General features: G+C 41.2%; 1 protein-coding gene across 1 annotated transcript in view; it reads left to right on the plus strand.

Moving 5' to 3' along the window:
* CIT (citron rho-interacting serine/threonine kinase) overlaps positions 1-23,227 on the plus strand; it is a 158,205-nt gene that overhangs the window by 33,872 nt on the left and 101,106 nt on the right. The window contains exons 7-8 of the mRNA XM_008707682.2: positions 4,264-4,467; positions 5,889-6,042. Coding sequence (XP_008705904.2) covers positions 4,264-4,467; positions 5,889-6,042 — 358 coding nt within the window. The remainder of the gene's footprint in view (positions 1-4,263; positions 4,468-5,888; positions 6,043-23,227) is intronic.

Below are 23,227 nucleotides of genomic sequence, written 5' to 3' on the forward strand. Positions count from 1 at the left end.
GGTATTTGCAGCAAGAAAACCCACTTGGAAAACTAGATTATGATCCAGAGTCCCTGCTTGGTAAATAAATGGGAATAAAGAGTAAGGCCCCATCTCTGCATCTGGAATCACTCACTTCCTTCTGAGCCCCAAGTGGAGAGACTGGACTTTCATTCATTTCAGGTTTCTGTTTTTCAGTGCTTCAAACTATCCCTTTTCAGTTCTTCTAATTGGAACAACCTTCACTTCAGGCACAGAACCCTCCAGAGTCACTGAGGTTTATTTGCAGCTCAGTGCTCAACCCCTGATTATTCTGGTGAAGGAGATAAGGCGCTCAGTTCTGCATACTTGAGGGTAATGCACCTCCTCTTCTCTTGGAGAAAGAATTGCCTCTCCAGAACTTTGTGCTTTTAGGGCCAGAATGTGACAAGCACATAAGAAGGAATTTTTAGCATTGTTTTAAGTGAAAAGGCCTTTAATTATAGAAGCCCGATAATCTACAATCTAGATGAAGTAAACTATGGACATAGAAATACTGTTTTTTTGTATTTTTGATCAGTGGAGGTGGGTTAAATATTTTTTTTTAAAAGATTTTATTTATTAGAGAGAGTATGCAGGGGGAAGAGGAGAAGGGGAGGGAAAGGGACAGGGAAAGAATCTCAAGCAGACTGAACTGAGTATGGAGCCCTTTGCCCATTGTGGGGCTCAGTATCACAACCCTGAGATCATGACCTGAGCCAAAACCAAGAGTCAGACGCTCAGCCGACTGAGCCATCCAGGTATCCCAACATGTGTTTCTTTTAAATAGAACGTTTTATAGGCCTAAAGGAGGTTCTAAATGTTTTTTTGTACTTAAAATATATGAAATATAATCTATGTTTACTGAAATTCATGTATGCTACTCACCTAAAATCAATTCTTTTCCCTGCCACTCTCAAATATTATCTATGAATGATCTATGAATATTATCTATGAATAGATATATAGATATATCTATATAGACTCATAGATATATCTATGAATAGATATTTGTGACTTTTGGATCTGTTGGGTTTTCCATCTTCCATTGTCATTATTTCAAGCTTCTTAGTATGTTGCTTTGAAGTATTCTTTCTAACAGTGGGGAACCGAACTGCCCGGAGGTTTGGGTATTGATCTGAGACATGCCGTCCACCTGCTGTGTGCCCTTAGGCTACCCATTTAACCTTATGAGAATCTCAAAGTGTGACAAATAGCAAACTCTTCCAACCTGTCTCATTCAGCTCTCACACGAACACTTGTAAGGAGATTGTAAATAAAGAGCAGTATAAGCAAGTTAAGTGTTAATCAGCCTCAGTGAACAGTTGAAAATCCATAGGAGATAGCCTTTTTTGACATTTACATAGGAGTGAGAAAATTTTATCCTTTTCCCCCAAGAGGAAACATAATGAGATACCATTCTCCCCCAACCCAGTACCCGTCCCAACCCCCCATCCCACCCCTGCTTCTGCAGGTGGATGTTTCTTCCCTGTGTAGCCACATGGGGAAATTTAGGTTGAAATAGTTTTATGTTTAAGCATTTTATGGGAAGAGGATTGGGAGGAGACAGACAGTGGTTTTCTTACTTTCTTCTCATCTGCTTGTAAAAGAATCTAAGTTAATCCTTTTTTGTTTCTTTTCTTAACCTCTTTATCTCCTGAAATATAACTCTGCCTTCTGTCTCTTGGTCATTTTCTTATTGTCTCCTGCTGAACTGGTGTATTTTCTTCCCTGTCAACACAGTGAAAATTAACTAAAATTTAGTAAAACTTTTCAGATGGTGCCCTGTACATGGCTCTGCTTTTAATATCTTACCCAGATTGGCTGGCTGTGAATTGCCACCAGAGGAGAGTGAAAGCATCCTGCAAAATCCTTATCAGGATGTGTGACATTAAGTGTTGAATGGGGTTTAATGTCCTTGGAGGTCAGTAACTAATGGAAATTTAGCAGTCATTAAATTGTCATTAAAAACCTTTGTAAATTACTATTAAGTACCTAATGTACTTTATGCAGGATATGTGCGTAAAGGAAGCTAGGGATATTTTCCCTTAAAATTTAGAAAATTACAAAGTGATTAGACATAAATGTTTATAATCACATGCCTGTTGTGGGGCAGGAATTAGGGAGTTATCTGACTCTCTTTGATAAGTCTCATCATGAGTTTGAAAATGAGGCATTGATGACTTACACCCCTTGCTGGGTCTTGCTGATAAACACAACCCAGTCAAGTTCCTTTTGGACTCTTTGTTGTTCGTGAACAAGTGACCAAGCCCTGTGCACTGCAAACCAGGAGAACTGAATATTCCCAAACAGTCTAGTGTGATGATAAAATAAAATCCAACAAGTGCAAAGATGCATATTTGAGGAATGCATAGTAATAGTCTGCAAGGTAATTAGGCATAAAAGGTAAGCATTTAATGATGACATTAGTTTTTCTTCTCTTGTTTTCATATTTAAAAAAATATCATTGTCAGTATTGAGGGTTTTTACCAAAACCCTGTAGTTTAATCCTAATCCCATGCTGAGCTCATTAACATTTACACACACATTAAAAGATAGAAGTCTTAATGCAGGCTCCCCAGCATCAAGGCTTTCCCTTGACTTAAGCTACTTTCAGTTTCTCAAGCTTAAGGTGCCCTGTTTTAGACCAGATATTGTCTCCTTTCTCCCCATTTTTGTCTATCAGCAATGGCTTATGGCTTTCTTGGGCAGTGTGGACCATCTAGCTTTCCCCAGTGGGTACTTGCAGTGAAAATTCTTTTTTTTTTAATAAAGATTTTATTTTATTTTATTTTATTTTATTTTATTTTATTTTATAAGTAATCTCTACACCCACTATGGGGCTCGAACTTACAACCCTTGAGATCAAGCATTGCATGCTCCACTGAGCTGGCCAGGTGCCCCTCAGTGGAAATTCTGTTGCCCAAAGCAATGGATGACTGGCATCAAGAATACCAGTATCACACTGCTGTCCAGATTTAACGTTTGGAAAAACCTATGGTGGGCTTGAGAGAAGGGGTGAAAAGAGAAGGAGTAGGGAGAATGGGTCTCTTTCCTACAACCGTGGGTCTTTGGGGCAGAGGGATGGACAAGATTTAAGTTACAGGCTGGAAGAGCTTGGGTCTCCATTCCTAGGGAAGGGATATAAAGCCCAGCCTTAAAGATGCTTGGCCATACCTATAAAATCTCTAACGTCTGTCAGTGGCAGTCAGCATCCTTTAATGGGGAGAAGGTTCTTTGGTGCCCATGTAATGCTCATGTGATAGAAGCCTTCTAAAAGGCAGGATTATTGGACAACTGTAGGATTATTCGTTAACCCAGATATGACTAACATCAGGCCGTTTCTGTTTTGATGGGGAAGAAGTCAGAGAGGTGATCCTTAGCCTTTAAATTTCATGGGTAAATAAGACTTCAAAACAATTTTCAGGGCTGAAAGTATTGCCAGCTTACTCTGTTGTCTAGGAACGGGTTGGGGGAGGCAGAAAACCTTTCATCAGCATCATTTCGAGAAACAAAAACATATAAACACTAAAACAAAAGGACAAATTCTTAGAAAAAAGGACAGTTCTTCAAATGGGATATATTTAGCTTTAGAAAAAGACCTACTACATTGTCCTAGCCTTTCTTTGCCAAGGTCAGGTGCTTGAGTGCCATTGGATTGGAGGGCTCTGGATTTCTGCACAGTGGGGAGGGAACCACAGGACCAGGAGTTGGGGGTGAGGAAAATGAACTCATTAACATTGGACCTCTGGTGGAAGATATTTATCATGTCTTCCCCTGTGGGTGGCTTGAAGTAGGAATGTTGATTGCAGATATTTAAACTTGAGATACAACGCGTCTGCAATATTGTTTTGCCCCAGTTAGCTGCCGGGTTTTCAATAATGGGTAGATTGATCTTATAGATTGATCTTTAGGATTTATTATCATTTTGCTGTTTTCATATGTAAGAGAAGTTCCATGTAACGTGTATCAGGAAAGACATCTTCCGTTCTAGCTACATACCTGACTCTTATTTGTGTAACCAAAGGGTGTATATCATCAACAACTCTTGCCCTTTTGCCTTTGGAGTATATCATGTACTTTTTTTTTTTTTTTAATTAGTAAATCGTTTGCATTTCCTGACAGCATGCCACTTGACAGTAGTTTTAAGTGCCTGGGAGAATAGTAATCAGTGGCAAATCAGCTTGTGTCTGAAATGTTGCTGTTGGCAATCTATTTGAGAATAATTGAAAGTTTGCTGTGTTCATTTTATTTATGGGTCTCCAGGTGAACGCCAGACTCCCAATTGGGACTCCAGATTACATGGCCCCTGAAGTGTTGACCGTGATGAATGGGGAAGGGAAAGGCGTCTACAGTCTCGACTGTGACTGGTGGTCGGTGGGAGTGATTGCCTATGAGATGGTTTATGGAAGGTCCCCGTTCACTGAGGGGACCTCAGCCAGAACCTTCAATAACATCATGAATTTCCAGGTAAAGAGCCATGAGTAGATTCTGAAGTAATAAGGAGAGCTGTCATTTAAAAATGTGTGAGTGAACGTTTGTAATGTAAATCAGCAGTGCCAGATAATAACAATAGCAAATACTTACAAAGCACTTGGTGCTAAAAGCTGCTCTAAATGCTTAGTAATTGTGTTTCATTGACTCTCAGCCACCAGCCATTGTAAGCCTGTGCCATTATTTTAGGTACCATTAAAAAAGAAAAACTCTTGCCAATTAATCTATCATATTTCATTGATTATAAAATGCATTTTGATTTCAGTGCTGTTAAGGGAATAACTGAGTCTTTGACTTGAAATATAGTTTGCTAACTTGGCCAATCCTCAAACAATGTGAGAGGTAGATATTCTTTTCCTTTTACAGATGAGGAAACCAAAGCCCAAAATGGTTAAGTAACTTGCCTAGACTAACAGGCGGTCTGGCTTTGAGTCCATTCCTTTGATATTCTGCTGTGCTCTTTCTCAAGGCTCCTAGCTGTCAAATATGGTAGTAACATCAAATGGGGATAGGAATTAGAATTATAGGAATATATATGAAGTAGAATTAAAACCGTTTCTAATAACTGTACGTTCCAGTATCCTAAACCCATTTCTTAAGGATGTGATAAGTACGTATGCTTTAGTTTCAACCGAAAGGAAAAAAGAGAAACTTCACAGGTTCTTCTAACTCATTCAATCTCATCTTTCCGGAATACTTAATACCTATTTTCATATGCATAATACATATTTTATATGCTTAATACATACATATATTACTTGTTATTCTTGAGTCTCCTCTGGAGTGAAAGTTTTCCCTTAGATGATTCTTGGGACCAATTTATCTCCTTCATTTCAGTCTGCTCGTTCAGTAATGAGTGAATTGCGCCTGACTTGGTTAGGTACTGGGTTTACAGTGATGAGCAAGAAGGCTCTCTCTGCCTTCTTTCCCTGTTATCACACAGAAATCACAGTGCACTGTGTTTGTGCAGAAGTAGATTACAGAGGGAGCATGGGGGGGGGCAGTGATCGGGTGGAAGAGGGGTGCGGGATAGGGAGGGCGTTCTAGGCAGAGAGAACAGCATGATTTGTTCAGGCAGCTTTAAATAGCTCATCATTGTTGGACAGCAAAGAGGGAGATGGGGAGTGTAGCTACAAGAGACAGAGAGGAGCAGGGTCAAATCATGAAGGATATTGAACCCTTGTAAAGGAACGAGGCCGATTGATGTGAACAGGCCATTTATTTTTGGAACATGCCTTTGGTCCAAAGTTAAGAGGGCACAAAACTTCCTTCTTAAAAAAAAAAAAGAAAAAAAAGAAGTGAAACTCGCATATATGAGAAATACTTTCTTACCTTTGGAACACGAGAAGCTAAATCTGCTAAGGAAATGCTAATTTTGTTTTTATTTTTTGGAATAGAGGTTTTTGAAGTTTCCCGATGACCCCAAAGTTAGTGGTGAATTACTTGATCTGATTCAGAGTTTGCTGTGTGGCCAGAAAGAGAGACTGAAGTTTGAAGGCCTTTGCTGCCACCCTTTCTTCTCTAAAATTGACTGGAATAACATCCGTAACTGTAAGTAGAGCCGCAGTCCTTCACTTCTGGTGTTGGAATTAAGCGTAAACACTTAAGAATGATCGGAAATCATTCTAGCCCACAGAAGGTGGTATAAATTATATAAATCAGGGCCTTAATTATCTACAGGGGATAGGAGGCTAATGACGGAGCTGTTGGTAAGTGATAATTCTTCTTTAAAATTGTTTGCACAGAACGGGGTCATCTATCAAACTCTGGGCTTATGTGGCCTTCTGAACATCATCTCTCAGTAAGTTAGAGGTACAGATTGATGGAGTTCAAGGGTTGTCGCTTGCTTTGACAGTTTCTTCTCAGAGGAAAAGCAGACCTAGCTATATCCTTCACAAATTAGGAAAAAAGGACTCAGAAATGAGGCATAGTGCCAGGTTGCTCTGCGAATGACCAAGCCTGCACTAAAACCATAAATGTCTCTCTGTGTTCGTTTGTTCTCCTCTACAATATTTGTCTTTGCTCACAAGCTTGTAAAATGCATAACGTAGTTGCACAGTGGAGTCATTCATTCATACACATGTCACTTTGGGATCAATTAGTGCAAACGGAATTCATTAAAAACAGAGACCTGATTTATTATCAACAAAAACCAAAATGCTTGGTTTCTTACAAATTGGTGATTTTATTGTTGTTGTTGTTAAATCTTTTTATTTTTGGATGTGTTGTTGATTGAATGTGACCCAGTGATTAGCACAGATGAGAGCCAGTAGGAAAGCAGTTGGTCTGTGTGACTGTTTTATCTTGTGATGAGGGGAGGTGGGGATTGGAATCCATTTCTAAGGTGTCAGCACCAGGCTTCTAGCTGGAGCCATATTGTCATAATGTTTGAGTCGGGTGAGATCCAGCGTTGTCCAGTTGAAAGCCATTGTGATGGTTTCTCTAACCTGCCCACATATTTAAATGGGCTACATTTTTGTAAATATTTCTTAGCAATTTTTTTTTTTCTTCTGGTAGGGACATTGCTTACTTTTCCTAACCTTCAGGCATCAACCCCTAAATCTCCAAGGTTCAGGGCTTTTAATCAACAGTGTATTTTCAGGGCTGTCTTCTTTTTTTGCTTTTAGAAAGATTTGATACAGTTTCCTATAGATACTATTCATATACTCAGTCTTTTCTTGCCTTTGTATCTCTGTAGTGTCCTTGAATGAGCAGTTAATTTTTCTGTGTGTGCACTTGCCGATTATGTCTTAACAGCCTGTCTCCGGTCAAGCGAACCAGTGAGTGGTGATGAATTACCCGAGTAACTTTGAGTTTTGGTACACCTTGATGTTGTTTTTGGTATGGTGTCAGAATTCCCAGATTTTGTCCTAGTCTTTTTCTTCCAGGCTGTTTTATAGACTCTGGGCTTATTGGGCTGACATGTGTAACTCCTGTTCTGTAAATTACATGGTGCCTGTAGAGGATACATGTCGGTGTAGATTGTGGCCCATGCTGTCCATCACAAGGCCCATCTTTTAGGGGCGCCTGGCTGGTGCAGTTGGTTAAGTGTCTGGCTCTTGGTTTCGGTTCAGGTCTGATTTCAGGGTCATGAGATCGAGCCCCGCATTGGGCTCTATGCTCAGTGCAGAGTCTGCTTGGGTTTCTCTCTCCCTGTTTCTCTCTGCCCCTCCCCCTGCTATCTCTCTCTAAAATAAAATAAATAAAATCTTTAAACAAACAAAACAAGGCCCATCTTTGAGAAGGTCCTGGTTTTCTTTGGGATGAGATGACTTTGTCATCTTCACACTATGGCTGCTGCCATACTTGACTCACCCTGCCTCCTCTGCCTATCTACTTAAATTTTCCATGTCCTAATACACACCGACTTAGTTTTTCCTTATTATTATTTTTAAGATTATATTTTTAAGCAATCTCTACACCCAGTGCAGGGCTTGAACTCACAATGCTGAGATCAAGAACTAAGAGTTACATACTCCACTGACTGAGCCAGCTAGGTGCCCAGTTTTTCCTTACTTTAAGATATGTGCATGTGTTGTCCGCACCGCCCCCCCCCCCAGCCCCATTTTGTATCAGGGAATTCTCATCCATCTGAATTCTGATTTTTTTTGAAGTTATTTTTTTAAAATAAAAATTGTAGGGTGCCTGGGTGGCTCAATTGGTGAAGCGTCTGCCTTAGGCTCAGGTCATGATCCCAGGGTTCTGGGATCGAGTCCCACATCGGGCTCCCTGCTCAGCAGGATGTCTGCTTCTCTGTCTACCCCTCCCCCTTGTGCACACGAGCGTGCACATGCTCTCTCTCTCCCTTGCAAAAATAAAATCTTAAAAAAAACTTGAGAAACAGTAAAAATTGTATATATTTAAGGTGTAGAGCACGATGATTTGATGTACATATACATGGTGAAATGATTACTGTAGTCAAGCTAATGATCATATCCATCTCCTCACATAGTTACCATTTTTTCCTTTTCTGTGTTGAGAGCACCTGTAATCTACTCTCTTAGCAAATTGCCAGTGTTCAATACAGTGTTATTAACCGTAGTCATCATGCTATGTATTAGATTTACTTATTCATCCTATGTAACTCCAACTTTGGACTCTTGGACCACTATCTCCCTATTCCCCCCGCCTCATCTGGTAGCCATCCTGCTCTCTGCTTGCATGCATTTAACTCTTAGATTTCACAGAAAAGTGAGATCATGTAGTTTTTCCTCTTTCTGTGCCTATATTATTTCCCTTAGCATAATGTCCTCCAGGTTTATCTGTGTTGTTGCAAATGGCACGATCTCCTTCCTTTTTTTTAAGGCTGAGTGATATTACCTTGTGTGTGTGTGGGTGGGTGGGTGGGTGGGTGCGTGGGTGTGTGTGTACCACAACTTCTTTATCCATTCCTCCATTGATGGGCACTTAGATTGTTTCCATATCTTGGCTGTTGTGAATAATGCTGCCATGAAATCAACATCTCTTCGAGGTGTTGATCTCATTTCCTTCAGGTGTACAGCCAGAAGAGGGATTGCTGGATCATGTAGTAGTTCTATTTTTAGTTTTTGAGCAACCTCCATACTGTTTTCTGTACTGGTTGTAACAATTAACATTTCTACCAACAGTGTACAAGGATTGCCTTTTCTCCACATCCTTGCCAACACTTGTTGTCTCTTGGCTTTTTTTTTTTTTTTTTTTTCCCCCAGATAGGCTCTATGCTAGGCATGGTGCCCAGTGCAGGGCCCAAACCTATGACCCCGAGATTAAGACCTGAGCTGAGATCAAGAGTCTGAAGCTCAACCAACTGAGCCAGCCACGCACTCCTCTCTTGTCTTTTGGATACTAGCCATCCTAACAGGTGTGAAGTGTTATCTTGTGGTTTTGATTCGCATTTTCCTGATGATGAGTGATGTTCAGCACCTTTTCAGACCCCGTTGACCATCTGTATGTCTTCTCTAGAAAAATGTCTTTTCATGTCCTTTGCCTTAAATTTTGATTCTTAAAAATCTTGGTGGTTTTTATGGACTTCCAACTCCCAGTACAGTGGCTCTGAAGCATTATGAAATATGTTTGCTTTAAAAAATTTCTTTTAATTTTAATAAACCTTTTACTTTGGAATAATAATAGATTTATAGAGAAGTTGCAAAGATAGTACAGAGAGTTCCCACATACCCTTCTCCCAGTTTCCCCTAATGTTCTAACATCTTACGTAACTATGCCACATTTGTCAAAACTAAGATTAATATTTGCACATTACTATTAATTAAACTTGCGACTTTATTCCGATTTCACCAGTTTCTCCACTCATGTCTCTGTTCTTTTCCCAGAATCAGTCCAGGGTGCCATATTACAATGAGAGTGCAGTTGATGGGACTATGCCTGGCTGAGATACTTGGTGTAGCTCAGCCAGTGGGTGGGATCTTCATTTCCTCTGAGGACTGGTAGCACCTTTTCCTGGAGGTTCTGTGGCATCCCTATGCAGAGAGCCACGGTATTCATTGAGTTTCTCCTAGCAGATTTCCCAGTTTTTCACCAACCTCCAATCCCTGCATATTTGCAATCAACTCAGGGTCGTGTGATTGAAAACATTGGTGGACTGCTGTTTGAGCTACTTTCTGACTACATAACTCTAACAGAAATTATGCCTTTGTCCAGTCCTATTTTTCATAAATGCACGTTGAGTGATTTTTATCAACCAAAACACTTGAAGCTGTTGGATTTCCCGAGTTTATTGTTGCTGCTCAAATGCCTTATGGCTCCAGCACATTAAATATTTCCACTTGCCACACACAAGATTGTCCCTTGATGAAAGCAACATTAGCCTCTCTGCTGCCTCACCCCTAATTCTTCTTTTTCTTGTTGTAACCAATGAAAGGAAGTACTGCTTAACACAGCAGGTAATAATCTTCTAAAACTCATTATCTCAAGAGGGGGTCTTGGCAAGATATATAAATGCAGTTTAAGAAGGGTCTGGGCAAATTTCTGAATGACAGAATTGGGAGTGGCTGCTAAGGGTAAACTGGGACATGCCTTGGCTTTGACACTGAGGTCAGATGGAACATCTGCGTCCTCCTGGGTCCAGCCTCTTAGGGTTGCTCTGGGTGACACCACACGAACCAGGAACCTGACCCAGTTCCGGAATGCTTATTCTCCCAGCAAGTCAAAAGCTTTGTGATGAGTTACTGCCCCATGAAGGTCATCAGGCACCCATTACCCTGATGTTCCATTCCCAGCTTCGCACAATCAGATGTCAGCTTGCGTTTTCGGCTGCTTATTATTATCATTATTTCAGGGCTCCTTTCCAGGTTCCAGTAGGAGGCTTCTTAAGTATCCTGGGCTCTGCAGTCCCAGTGATGTTTCCAGTGTTGGGCAAGAGTCTGGTTGTACCCAGTCTGATTTTTCTGAGCTTCTGGAGAGCTGAGGCCAGTTGGAGTGCCTCTTTCATTCATGCCCTCGTGGTTATGCCTCCATTCCCTGGCATCGCGCACCTGCTCCTGTTAGTGAGGAAGTTTTGCTGCCTGGTGCGCTTTTCTAGTCACATCTCTTAAAATATCTTCCCTGCACGGGCATAGTGATGTCAACGGAACCAGCATGCTTGTCCCAAGACCGCCATGTCCTGACAGTGAGGATTGTGGAAGTATCCTGGCATGTCTGTGGTGAATGCTCTAGAGAACTTGCATTGTCTGTTACTTATGACACAGGCTGCTTCTCCTGACTTTCACTATTCTCAGAAAGACATGGTTCTTGCAAAATTATTGTGAAATGAGTACCTTTCATTTCTGCTGGTTGTGAGTGACCTGGTGGTGCTCCCATGCTGATGAACACTGAGTATTCCCCTGCTGATAGGTCTCCTTTTTGTCATTGATGATCATTGTGCACTACCGGGCCCCGAATGGCCACAAGTGCACAGTCCTGTGATTGCTCAATAAACCTGGGGGATGATGGCCTTCTGTTGAAAGAAAGGGGATTTTGTGGCTCCCTAGCCTCAGGTGAGATCCTTACGTATTGTTGTGTGTAGAAGTAAGCACCATGTAACTCACTGGGCATTTTACTGCAGTTCTCAATATGGTAGGAAATATTGGTTGAGTGGCCCCTGTTGTGTGCCAGCCACTCGGTGTTTAAATACAGCACACCGTATTACTTCAAAACAATTCTGTCAGAGGTCAGGATTATTATACCCATTTTGCAGATGTGGACGCTATGCTCACTTGTCTCAGGTCACATAACACATAAGCGAGAGAATCCGGATTTGGGTCGAGCTCTTTGTGACTCTAGAGCCCATGCTCTTTCTACAAAACCACGTATACCTTTGCATAGATCATTGTTAGTAATAATGTTTGTGGTGATGACAAAGAATAAACCATGTCACACTAGTGAGTGGTTTAATCTCTATGTCTATTTAGCACATATGGGATTGCAGTAATTTTTGAATCCACAGGATTCCTCATGATGTTTGAGTATCTACCTTCCTCGTCATTGTGTTAAATTAGCTGTAGCTCTGTTGATGGACAAATGTGGCTATGGCCCTGCCTTCAGGGAACTTATAGTCTAAACTTCAGGTCCTCTGCATACATAGAGCTGTGTTCCTATTAAGTTGTTGTAGCTCAAAATCATAGAAAGGTTAATGCTTGGTAGGTTACTTGCTGGCTTACGGAACCACAAATGCTTGATTTTTTTTTTAAGTGTTATTTATTTATTTGAGAGAGTGTGTACACATGAGTTGGGGGAGGGGCAGAGGGAGAGGAAGAGAGAGAATCTCAAGCAGACTCTGCACCGAGCGTGGAGCCTGTCATGGGACTCGATCTCATGACCCTGAGATCATGACATGAGCCAAAATCAAGAGTCAGACGCTTAACTGACTGAGCCACCCACACGCCCCCACATAGGCTTAATTTTAAACAAAATATGGACAATGACCTGGTGATCCCTTCCCCACATACAGCATCCAGTCCTTCCTGCTAATTTGTTACCCTCCCCAGGCCTCAGATCTAGCCTAAGAAAGGACAATGTTGGATTGAAGACCCATTTCCAAAATTGGGGTTTATATAGTCTTGGGATGAATTGACAGGACTCGAATCATATTCTCTGTTTATTAGAATAAGATGTCTCAACCATGGCACTATTGACATGTGGGACCAGATCATTCTTTGTGGTGGGAGCTGATATGTGATTGCAGGATATTTAGCAGCACCCCGACCGTTATCCATAGATGCCAGCACCACCCTCCCCCGTGCAGTTCGTGACAACCAAATATGTCTCTGGCCATTGCCCAGTGTCTGCTGGGGGCCACATCCACTCCCGATGGAGAACGACCGATTTAGAAGAATTGGCCTGGTTATTACCAGGAGAGAAAGTATTGCAGTCATCAGAATCACTCGAGACTGCTGTTGCTAACAAGCAATGGAACCATAGTTTGGGGTCAGTAGGACCTTGTTGCACAGAGTGTGGTCTGTGGACCAGCAGCATCGGCATCCCTGACATCACCTGGGAGCTTGTTAGAGATGCAGAGACTCAGGCCCCCCAGACCTGCTGAGTCAGAAGCTGCACTTTAATAAGATCCCCAGAAATAAGATTCCTGTGCATATTAGCATTTGCAAAGCCCTGGAAGAGGAGAAAATTCATTCTGTCAACCTTAGAATTTCTTGCTCATCTTTGTAGGGTCCTTCTTCCTCATTTTGTTCTCTGGGCTTGGGATAAGGGGTGACTGCTTTTTGGCTGAGGACTTCCATAGGTGGATGAAACTGCTTAGAAATGCTGGATTTTAGGCTCTGCTTTTGAGGAATTTAAAGCTTTTTTCTCAGATGGGCTTTACAACCTTCATATCTTTCAAGATGGTGGCTTAACTTAATCTCCACCTGCTGATAGCAAATAGGTGGTTGTAAGAAGGCATTTATATGCCTTCCACTCCTCATCCCCGCCCCCACCCCTAGTTTACTGTTGTCCCATAGTTAGGTTTAGTTAAGGATGGATCAAGTTTTCTTCATTAACTTTTTAGCTGTGTATTATATTGCTATGCCATTTATTGAGCACCTGTTATGTGCCAGGGGCTCTGCAAAGCCCATTATGTGTATTATTGTCCCATTTACTCACTACACCTCTGTGAGATGGGTGCTGTGATTAGTCCCACGGTACAGGTGAGGATATTGAGGCCTAAGGAGATGAAGCCACTTGGCAAAGGTCCCAAAGCCGGTGATTGGCAGTGGCAGAAGTCAAATTCAGGTCTCTCTGACTCCAGGTTCTCTTTGCTTTTATTTATATATAAAAGTTAGGGGCGTCTGAGTGGCTTAGTCTTTAAGCCTCTGCCTTCGGCTCAGGGCGTGATCTCAGAGTCCTGGAATCGACCCCTGCATCTTCCTCTCCCACTCCCCCTGCTGTGTTCCCTCTCTCACTGGCTGTCTTTCTCTCTGTCAAATAAATAAATAAAATCTTGAAAAAAAAAAATCCAAATGGCACAGAAGGTTAAACAGTGAAAATTGTCTCCTTCTCACCTGATGCCCAGGGCCTCTCCCTAAAGTGATCCACTAGTGTCAGTTTCTTATATAACTTTCCAGAATATTCTACACCAGCATAAACACCAGTATGGCCTATACTCTTCACAACATTGTTATACTGCCTCCCAAGAAATCAGGAATTTTTATCGTCAGGTGATTTTCCTGCATCATCGATATAAATGTAGAAATCTTTTTAAGCCCTACCATATTTGTCCTTTGAATTGGCCACTCTGGCATTGATTTCTGATGAGCAGTGTTCTCTTCTTCACAAATGAAAACTCCTTATGGTTTTAACATGAACATTTTATTTATTTATTTATTTGTTTGTTTGTTTATTTATTTTAGCGTTCTGCTTTTAGAATAACATTATCTCAGTGGCTTGTGAAGTGCATGCACGTGTGTGTGTGTTGGTTTGTTTTGGACCTTTTTCAGGTCTGCTTGTTTTGGCTTCCTATCATTTGAGCACATGTCTGTCCATGCTTTGTTTTCTAAGCTAGTTCGCGGTGGTTGGTAGATTGCTTCTCTTTTTGCCTTGGTTGTCCCTGAAATGTATCTCCCTGTTTGATAACCACCAAGTGACTTCAGGGGCACGAGGAAGTGAGGAAGGGGAGCTGGGCTGTTGGGGGATCAGCATGAGAGAGAGGAGGGTAGAAAGAGGGGGGGGATGCTGTAGTAGTGATAGCGGGAATTCAGTTTACCAGCCCAGGAGCATGTGGGCACCCTCCGCTCCAACATAAACAAGGAATAATGAAGACATGTAGTCAGTAGCTCTTACAGGCTTATGGGCTATACAGGCGAGTATTTATGTATCTCTTGGGGATTGTTCTGTTTTTAGAAAGTAAGTTATTGATAGGAGAAAATAGGCTAAGAAGAGCTAAATGCTTATAAATTAGGATTATGGGATTTTCCTGCTCTAGTCTGAATTTCGAAGCTAAATCCAGAGGTGTTAAAAATATGCAGTATTTCATTTTATTCCAAGATAAATTGAGATGGCTTATTTTAGAGATAATTGCAATATCAAAAGGATAAAAATAAATAAATGTAGGAATCTGGTTGACGAGGGTATCCCAGTAAAGAAATAAAGTCAGGGTTAAAGGTAAAAACAAAGAAGTTCCGGTCAAGTTGCTGGATGAGGACAGATCTGGGACTCTTAGCCTCCTAGTGGCCAAAGCAAAATGGAAAATATGAACAGTGACAATTGACCCTTGAACAACATGGGGGTTAGCGATGCTGAACCCTGCGTAATCAAAAATCTCTACATAACTTTTGACTCCCCCAAAACTTCTAACAGCCTACTGTTGACTGGAAGCCTTACTGATGTTGTAAATAGTTGATTAACACATATTGTGTATGTTATGTGTATTATATACTATAGTCTTACAATAAAGTAAGCTAGAGAAAAGAAAATGTTATTAGAACATCATTAGGGAAAGTACATTTGTCCAGTACTGTGCTGAATTATTGAAAAAAATCATGTGTAAGTAGACCCCTGCAGTTCAAACCCATGTTGTTTAAGGGTCCACTGTATGAGAGCCTCAGTCCCATGAGTGAAAAATGCTCAGAAAAGACTTGATTTTCTGGATACCGAGCCCTGAGGAATTTCATCATTGGGTTCTCCATAAATGAGATGCTCAATTGACTGAGCCACCCCCTTGCACCCCCATGACTGCTTCTTATAGTGCCTCTTAGTGCAAGCCAACAGTGCAATGCTAAATTTTAGTTTAGTAAAATTGGTTCTAAATAAGGTAAATTAATGCCTTTCCTGGGGGAGAGTGGGGAATAGGTTTTTCTAGAAAGCCCATAAATTGGGAGTCCTTGACCCTTAAATTCTCACTTACCCAAAAACCTTTTACAACCAAGCAAACATGGAAATGATTTGGCCAAAGATTAAGAATTACATTAAACATCTGAGACTATATTCAGCAGCCAACTTTCGAATCAATTCTATGAAGTGTGGCGATTGCATTTACGCTCATTTTCTGAGTGTGAAATTTGGTTAGGACTAAGGAGGTGACTGGCAGGAGTCAAAAGAGGTTAAGAAGCCAAAAGACAGGGGTGCCTGGGTGGCTCAGTCGTTAAGTGTCTGCCTTTGGCTCAGGGCGTGATCCCGGCGTTCTGGGATCTAGCCCCACATCAGGCTCCCCCGCTGGGAGCCTGCTTCTTCCTCTCCCACTCCCCCTGCTTGTGTTCCCTCTCTCACTAGCTGTCTCTATCTCTGTCAAATAAATAAATAAATAAAATCTTTAAAAAAAAAAAAAAAAAAAAGCCAAAAGACAAAGAGTAGGAGGTCCAGGTGGTTCACAACCAAAGATCTGGATACGATTTTCAGTGTCTCACTTTAGAGAAAATGAACGTGACCAACTCTGTTGTTCCCTGGTAATGGAAAGAAAAGGATTACGTTCATTGTACAGCATTGGCAGTTTGGGTTGTAAGGCCCACCCTTCCTGTCCTTCAACCTTCTGACAAACAAAGGACATACACAAAGAACTGATAGCCACATAGTGATGGAAATATCCACTTTATTCTCGGCAAGGCTCAATAACCCTTGATGCAGGGCTCCAAGACATTTATCCATCCTCCCAAAGAAGAATGGAGGGCCTTCCCTCATGGACAGAGAGGTCTTGTCATGGTGGGACTGAGGGAACGAAGGAGGACAAAAGAGGTCAGGTCTGAGTGCCTGCCAAGTCTGGACGCAGGCAGTGAAAGAGGAAGTGTTCAGCTTGGTTCTTTGCTTTCCAGGCGCAGTAACCCTGACTTCCAATAAAAGATAGCCTGATGATGTCCAACTCTGATGAGTCACATTAGCTCCTTCTTCTTGGGGGAGGAGTGAGCAAGGGGGTGAGGCTTGATGTGTTTGTTCAGAACTTCCACCTCATTGGGTGAAGGAGAATGACTGGAAGCTCCTCAGACCAGGAATGGATTGGGGACAAAATATTCGTACTTGCCCATGGTTGGAAAGAGTTTTATTGAGGAATAATAGACATACAATAAGCACATGTATTTGAAGTGTACAGTTTAAGTTTTGATATATGTATATACCTGCGAAGCCATCCCGACACTCAAGAGCGTGGACATGTCCATCATCCCCAGAAGTTTCTTCATGCCCCTTTGAAACTGTTTCCTGACACCCCTCCCCATTCCTTCCTTTGTCCTCGGGCAACGACTGATCTGCCTTTTGTCACTGTAGTTTAGCTTGTATTTTCTAAACTTTATATAAATTGAGTCCCGCAAGGTGTACTTACTTTGTCCAACTTCTTTCATTCAACATAATCATTCTGTGATTCTTCCCATGTTGTGGCATGTGTCATAGTCCGTTCCTTTTTACTGCTAAGTGGTAGTTCATTGTATGGATATACCACAGTTTGTTTATCCAGTCCTCTGCTGATAGACATTTGGGTTGTTTCTAGTTTTTGGCTATTTGAAGTAAAACTTATATGAACATTTGTGTACAAAGCTACAGACATACACATTCATTTCTCTTGGGTAAGTATCCAGGAGTGGAATGGCTGGATCATATATAGGAATGTGCTTCATTTTCTGAGAGATTGCCAACCTTTTTCAGAGTGGTTGTACCATTTTTTATTTTCACCAACAACGAGTGAGAGATCCAGTTCCTCCACATCTTGCCAATGCTCCCAGTAGTTGGATTCAAAGTCACTCGTATCTTGGGATATAGTCAGCTATGGAGATAGATTTAAACTTTTTAAATTAAATATATATATATGTGTGTATATATACACACACAGACGTATATACGAACATATATACATGTATATTACTTTTTTCTATGCCATTGGCTTGATGAAGAAGTTAGGTCATTGGCTTACAGAATACCCCCACATTTGTCTCTTTGCTTCCTCATTAGGGGATGATGGTGGTACATGTTCTTCTGGCCCCTGTAAACTGGAAGATAGCTCCAAAAGCTAAAATAGATTCTGATTTGGCTTTTCTGGCAAGAATATCTAGTAGAGGGGCTTCTCCTTGCCTAGGATGGGGGAGTATGAGTGCCAAAAAGATTGCATTGACTTGAAACACAGCAAATATATAACAGTTTCTGAGTTCTTAATGATAATTCGAAAAGAAATCTCACTGGTCACTTCGGTGGTTGCTAAGGGCCCCCAAGTCATTACTCTGAATGTTGCTAAATATAGGGAAGAGCCAAGCATTTGTCCTGCCTTCATACTTGAACTATATTTCTGGGTAACCAAATTGATGTGCTAATAAATGTAGAAGGAATGGTGAAATGAGAAAACCGCCGTTTTGTAGCCCTTAATGAAATAAGGGCTATAGGCAATGCTCATCAATGGTTGTAAATCTTTAAGTGAAAGATTGGGGGATCTTTAGGGTGGAGGGATCAGGCTGATGTCATTGGAACACATGGATCATTCTGAATATCACAAGATGGGAGACAAGCAGACATTGTATGCCTTCTGACGTCATACATTAAGTAGATGACACATCCAGAATACTGGGAAGTATTCTTGCCAAAGAATATGAATGTAAGGAAGACCCTCAATTGAACTGCCAATTAATAGGAAACACGGGGGACAGAGAAACATGTTAAATGACATCACCAGTATACACTCACCCAAGTCCAGAATGTGGGAAATTCTACAAACATGTGATCCAGTGTCTTAGACCAGTAAATGACTTTAAAAGAAAGTCAGTGGTACAGATTAAGAGACACACCAACCAAATCAATTTGTAAACCTTGGTTGGATCCTGACTGAAATGAAATCAATTGTAAAGAGACATTTTTGGGACAACTGGAGAAATCAAACACAAATATGGTGTTAGATAATGTTATGGAGTTACTATTAATTTTGTTGGATGTGATGAAGATATTGTGGTAACAGTGTTTTGGAAGTCCTTATCTGTTAGAGCATTGGTTAGAGCATTGGTGATTTTGCCCCCCACGGGACATTTAGCAATGTCTGGAGACAGTTTTGGTTGTCATGACTTGAGGTACTGTTGGCATCTGGTGGGTAGAGGTCAGCGATACTGCTAAATGCCCTACAAGACACATGACAGCCCCCTACAGCAAAGCACTCTCCCCTCCCACATGACACTGTGCCACATTTGAGAAGTCCTGCTTAGAGATATCTACTGCACTAGTTATGGGTGAAATGATATAATGTCTGGGGTTTGCTTTTAATAATCAACAGATACGCAAACAAGACAGGGATGAAGTAGAACGGGATGAGAGTTGCTCGTTGTTGAAGCCGGGCGACGGGCTTGCGGGAGTTCATTTTACTACCTTACTACTTTTGTGTATGCGAAGATTTTTATAATATTTAAAAATAAATTTGAAAATGTTGGAGAAAAGGATACTGCAGTGTTCCTAAGGGCAGCAAAGAATGAGTGTAATGTGGTGTGTTCTTGGGTTTAGGTAATTCAAGGAGGAAGGTGCTAGAGCGATACGGTCCAGGGAATGGAAGCCGAGGAACCAGCTCACTATTGTTTAAGTATGTTCTGGGGGCCTCCACCTGGGCCCCGCACTGGCTAGATCCAGACCCATCCTGGCAGGGAAATGCTGTCATGACAGTTGCGATTTGAAAGGATTCTGTCTTTGGAGCATTTCCAGCCCGTGTAAGTGTTTTGCAGGTTTGCTGAGTACCCAGAGCCAGAGCAAGGGGGCCAAAGTAAAGCTACAGTATTAGTATTATGACGCAGAATTGAGAGAAAGCATCTCTCAAAGTATAATTCTGTGGGAAAATGTCAGTCGTTTACCAAAGACTTGATGCTAAGCAGCCCGGTAGGATCATGGCTTTTGAGAATGGCAAGATTCAGACAGAGCACGCCACTCCATTGAGATCTTGAATCTGCTACCAGAAAGGGAATCCGCTTAGCTGTTGGAAGCCAGACCCTAGCATCCTTGAGACTGATTGATTGAAGCATACTTGAATAATGCTAACTTCCTTATTCATCTCCTTTGAAGACACCATTGTAAAAACTGACCGCCGGGCAAATCAGCATTACCTTAAAGCCTATGACTCTTTTGGAAGCAAAGACATGGGAGAATATTTTATTTACTTAAGTCTATTGGAATCTGGATCTAGTTTGTCTTCTTTTTATATTTCTTACGCAACATGTTGTTTGGAGGAGCTATACCTCACCACTTCCTACCCAAAGGGGAGAAAGTAAGGGACTTGCCTGAGGCTCTGGGGAATAGACTCTGTTCTGATGGGCTGAATTATTTACGTGTATTTAGTAACTAGCTGTATTTGCCTATCCCCTAACTTATTCTATTGGTTCATTCCCATGATCTCTATGATCCTGGATATCTTGCTCTTACTATTGGAACCTCTTTCTCTTGGAGCTGTTCCATCCTAAGAGTTGGTCATTGATATTCCTAAAAGCTCCGCTCTTGTGTCAGTTGTCACATTTTGCCCCTTCTTTCTATAGCCTGCCTCCTGTTAATCCACATCCTCTTTGTTTCTGTTATCACCTCCTTACTGTAGAATTTGTCATGTTGACTATTGTAGGCTTGTCCTTTAGAGGTTTCTAGCATCAACTTCTTCCAACCATTGGTCCTGCGGTGATGGTATCAGTCTCTGGTACTGACACCAACCCAGCGCTCTAAAACTCTGTCTAATAATCCCTTCTGTCAGTCTGATCCAGGATTACCCTGCTTCAAGATCCGGCCAAGATTTCACTTTCGCTTCCTTCCCAGCCTCATAACCCACGGCTCTCTCAGGCTGCTGCTCTGTGGCTTTTCTAAAGTGGTACTCTTCCCCACTCCAGCCAGCCAAGATACCTTTTAACAAACTCTTGACATTCAATCACCTCCATGACACTTTCCCGCAGGAACACACAAAACTCACTGTATCCCCTTCGGCAGAACTTACTGGTACTCCATTTATGTATCTCTGCTTTTCACACCCACACCTTGACCTCTAAACGACATAAATAGCCCCTCTTCACCTACTTTGCAGTTCTGCCTTTCTACCCTGGGTAAGTGCTATCACATTGGTTGCTTCGGAGTGTAAGGAACTGGAGGACGGCTGCTTTTCTGGTCGTCTTCCTTTTAGGGTTGAATGTGGCATCGGATTAATTAAAAACTTTTTTTTTTTTTTTAAGGTACAGGACATCATGGTAGATAGAATGAAGCTGAAAATGTTTTTGATTTAATATTGGATGCCCACTGTGTTCCAAGCATAGTCCCAATTCATTATATCATTACACAATATTTATTTATGTGCTTTTGTCCTCTGTAACACCGTGTTGGCTGTTATTCATCTTGTGCTTTTGCCACACGCAACACAGCACCAGTGTCTGTAACTCACAGTGATGATTAAAAGTCATAGGAGTTTTATGAGCTATATCTAGGCTCAGATTTTTGTTGTCGTACTTGTTTTTTAATGTGCCAATTCTTCATGACTAAATCGGGTACTCTAGGTTTCCTAAAGCGGCACATTGCACGAAATAGCCCATTAGGTTTAAGAAATTATCACACATCCAAGGTTCTTGTTACTCGTTCATTCCTTTAACAGAATAGATACTAAACATTGACTAAGGACAGCCAGGTGTTAGTGGTGTAATGGTGAACACAGCATAGTCTTCCCCTCATGGAGCTCGTGTTCCAGTGGGGAAGGCAGAAAATAAACATTATACCAAAATTAGAAAATCTTTTATATTTGTAATATTAATCTTTGTGTGGTATGCTGAAAAATTAAGAGTGGGAATGGGGTAAATGGAGCTCAATGGAACATGTTAGAGATAAGGAGGACCAAGAGGACAAATCCAGTTGGCTCTCCTTTTCTTGTTTTTTTGCCTTGTTTTTTTTTTTTGTTTGTTTGTTTTGTTTCTTTAATTTGAAGGCAATACATTTTCCCCCCCAAAAGCTTCTAATGAATGCCAGGATTAAAGAAAAGAGAGAGAATTTATAGGAGAGAGATTAACTAAAGCTCTTAAAATAGCTCTTTGTTTCTGAAAACCTTGTTCTGCTATCTATCTTATAATTGGGAATGGCGGGGTGGGGTGGGCAGGAAACACTCCAGAACTTGCTTGCATAGCCCTTGCCACTATGGGGAATGTACCCTAATGTGACCTCAAGCACAGGCTGATTTATTTTAAAAAACATAGGAAAAGATTTTCTTGTTTTTCTTAATGGTGTTTGCCAATGAACAGATCTTAATATATGACTTCTGATTTGTCATTATTGAATGTGGTGGGTATGGGGGTGAGATGATGATTTCATAATACTGTATCAGAAAATATTAATATAGGCACTCATTAACATATTTTTCAGACAGAACAATCTCCACTTTTAAGCCTCTTAATTTAACTCAAACACCCAGTAATTTCTTCGTGGCCTTTATTATGCTAGGTGCTCTCTTTTCAAGAGTCATTTTCTATACATCTGTTCAGCAAATATTTATTGTGCACCTACAGTGTGCCTGGCACTCTTATGTTCTCAGATATAATGTGTATCTCCATCGACATAGACTTAAATCCAACGACTTATTAATACCTTTTGTAAAGAAGAAAAATTAAATATTTTAAAAGATTTTATTCATTTGAAAGAGAGAAAGAGAGAATGAGCAGGAGGGAGAGAGAATCTGAAGCAGACTCTGCATGGAGTGTAGAGCCTGACATGGGGCTCGATCCACAATTATGAGGTAATGACCTGAGCCAAAACGAAGAGTTGGATGCTCAACTGACTGAGCCATCTAGGCTGCCCCAGAAAAAAATTACGTTTTATGAGGATCAAAAAGGGAATATTTTCCATAATGTACAAGAAGGAGGAGAATTAGCCCCCAAAGATAGATGTGGTCACATACTTGGTAGTCTGGGATTTGACCAAGTTTCACATAATCCTTTCAAAATGTGGCATCTAGATTTTGAGCTAGTTCACTCTCTCTTTCTGGTGCACCTGTTAAGATATGTATTGAACCTTCTCATTCTTTGTCTCCTGACCTCTCATGTCTTGTCTCTGTCTCTGTGCTGCATTCCATGTTAGTACTTCTCCAAATGCAGCTCTCGTTACAATGCAGGTTCTGATTCAGTGGATGTGGGGAAGAGCCAGAAATAAATTAATTCTTTCTTTCTTTCTTTCTTTCTTTCTTTCTTTCTTTCTTTCTTTCTTTCTTTCTTTCTTTCTTTTTTAAGGATTTTATTTATTTATTAGAGAGCATGAGCGGGGCGAGTGTCAGAGGGAGAGGGAGAAGCAGATTCCTTGCTGAGCAGGGAGCCCGACGCGGGGCTTGATCCCAGGACCCTGAGATCATGACCTGAGCCAAAGGCAGACACTTAACCAACTG

Source organism: Ursus maritimus, unplaced genomic scaffold (assembly GCF_017311325.1).
Source record: "Ursus maritimus isolate PB19 unplaced genomic scaffold, ASM1731132v1 scaffold_33, whole genome shotgun sequence".
Taxonomy (NCBI): Eukaryota; Metazoa; Chordata; class Mammalia; order Carnivora; family Ursidae; genus Ursus; species Ursus maritimus.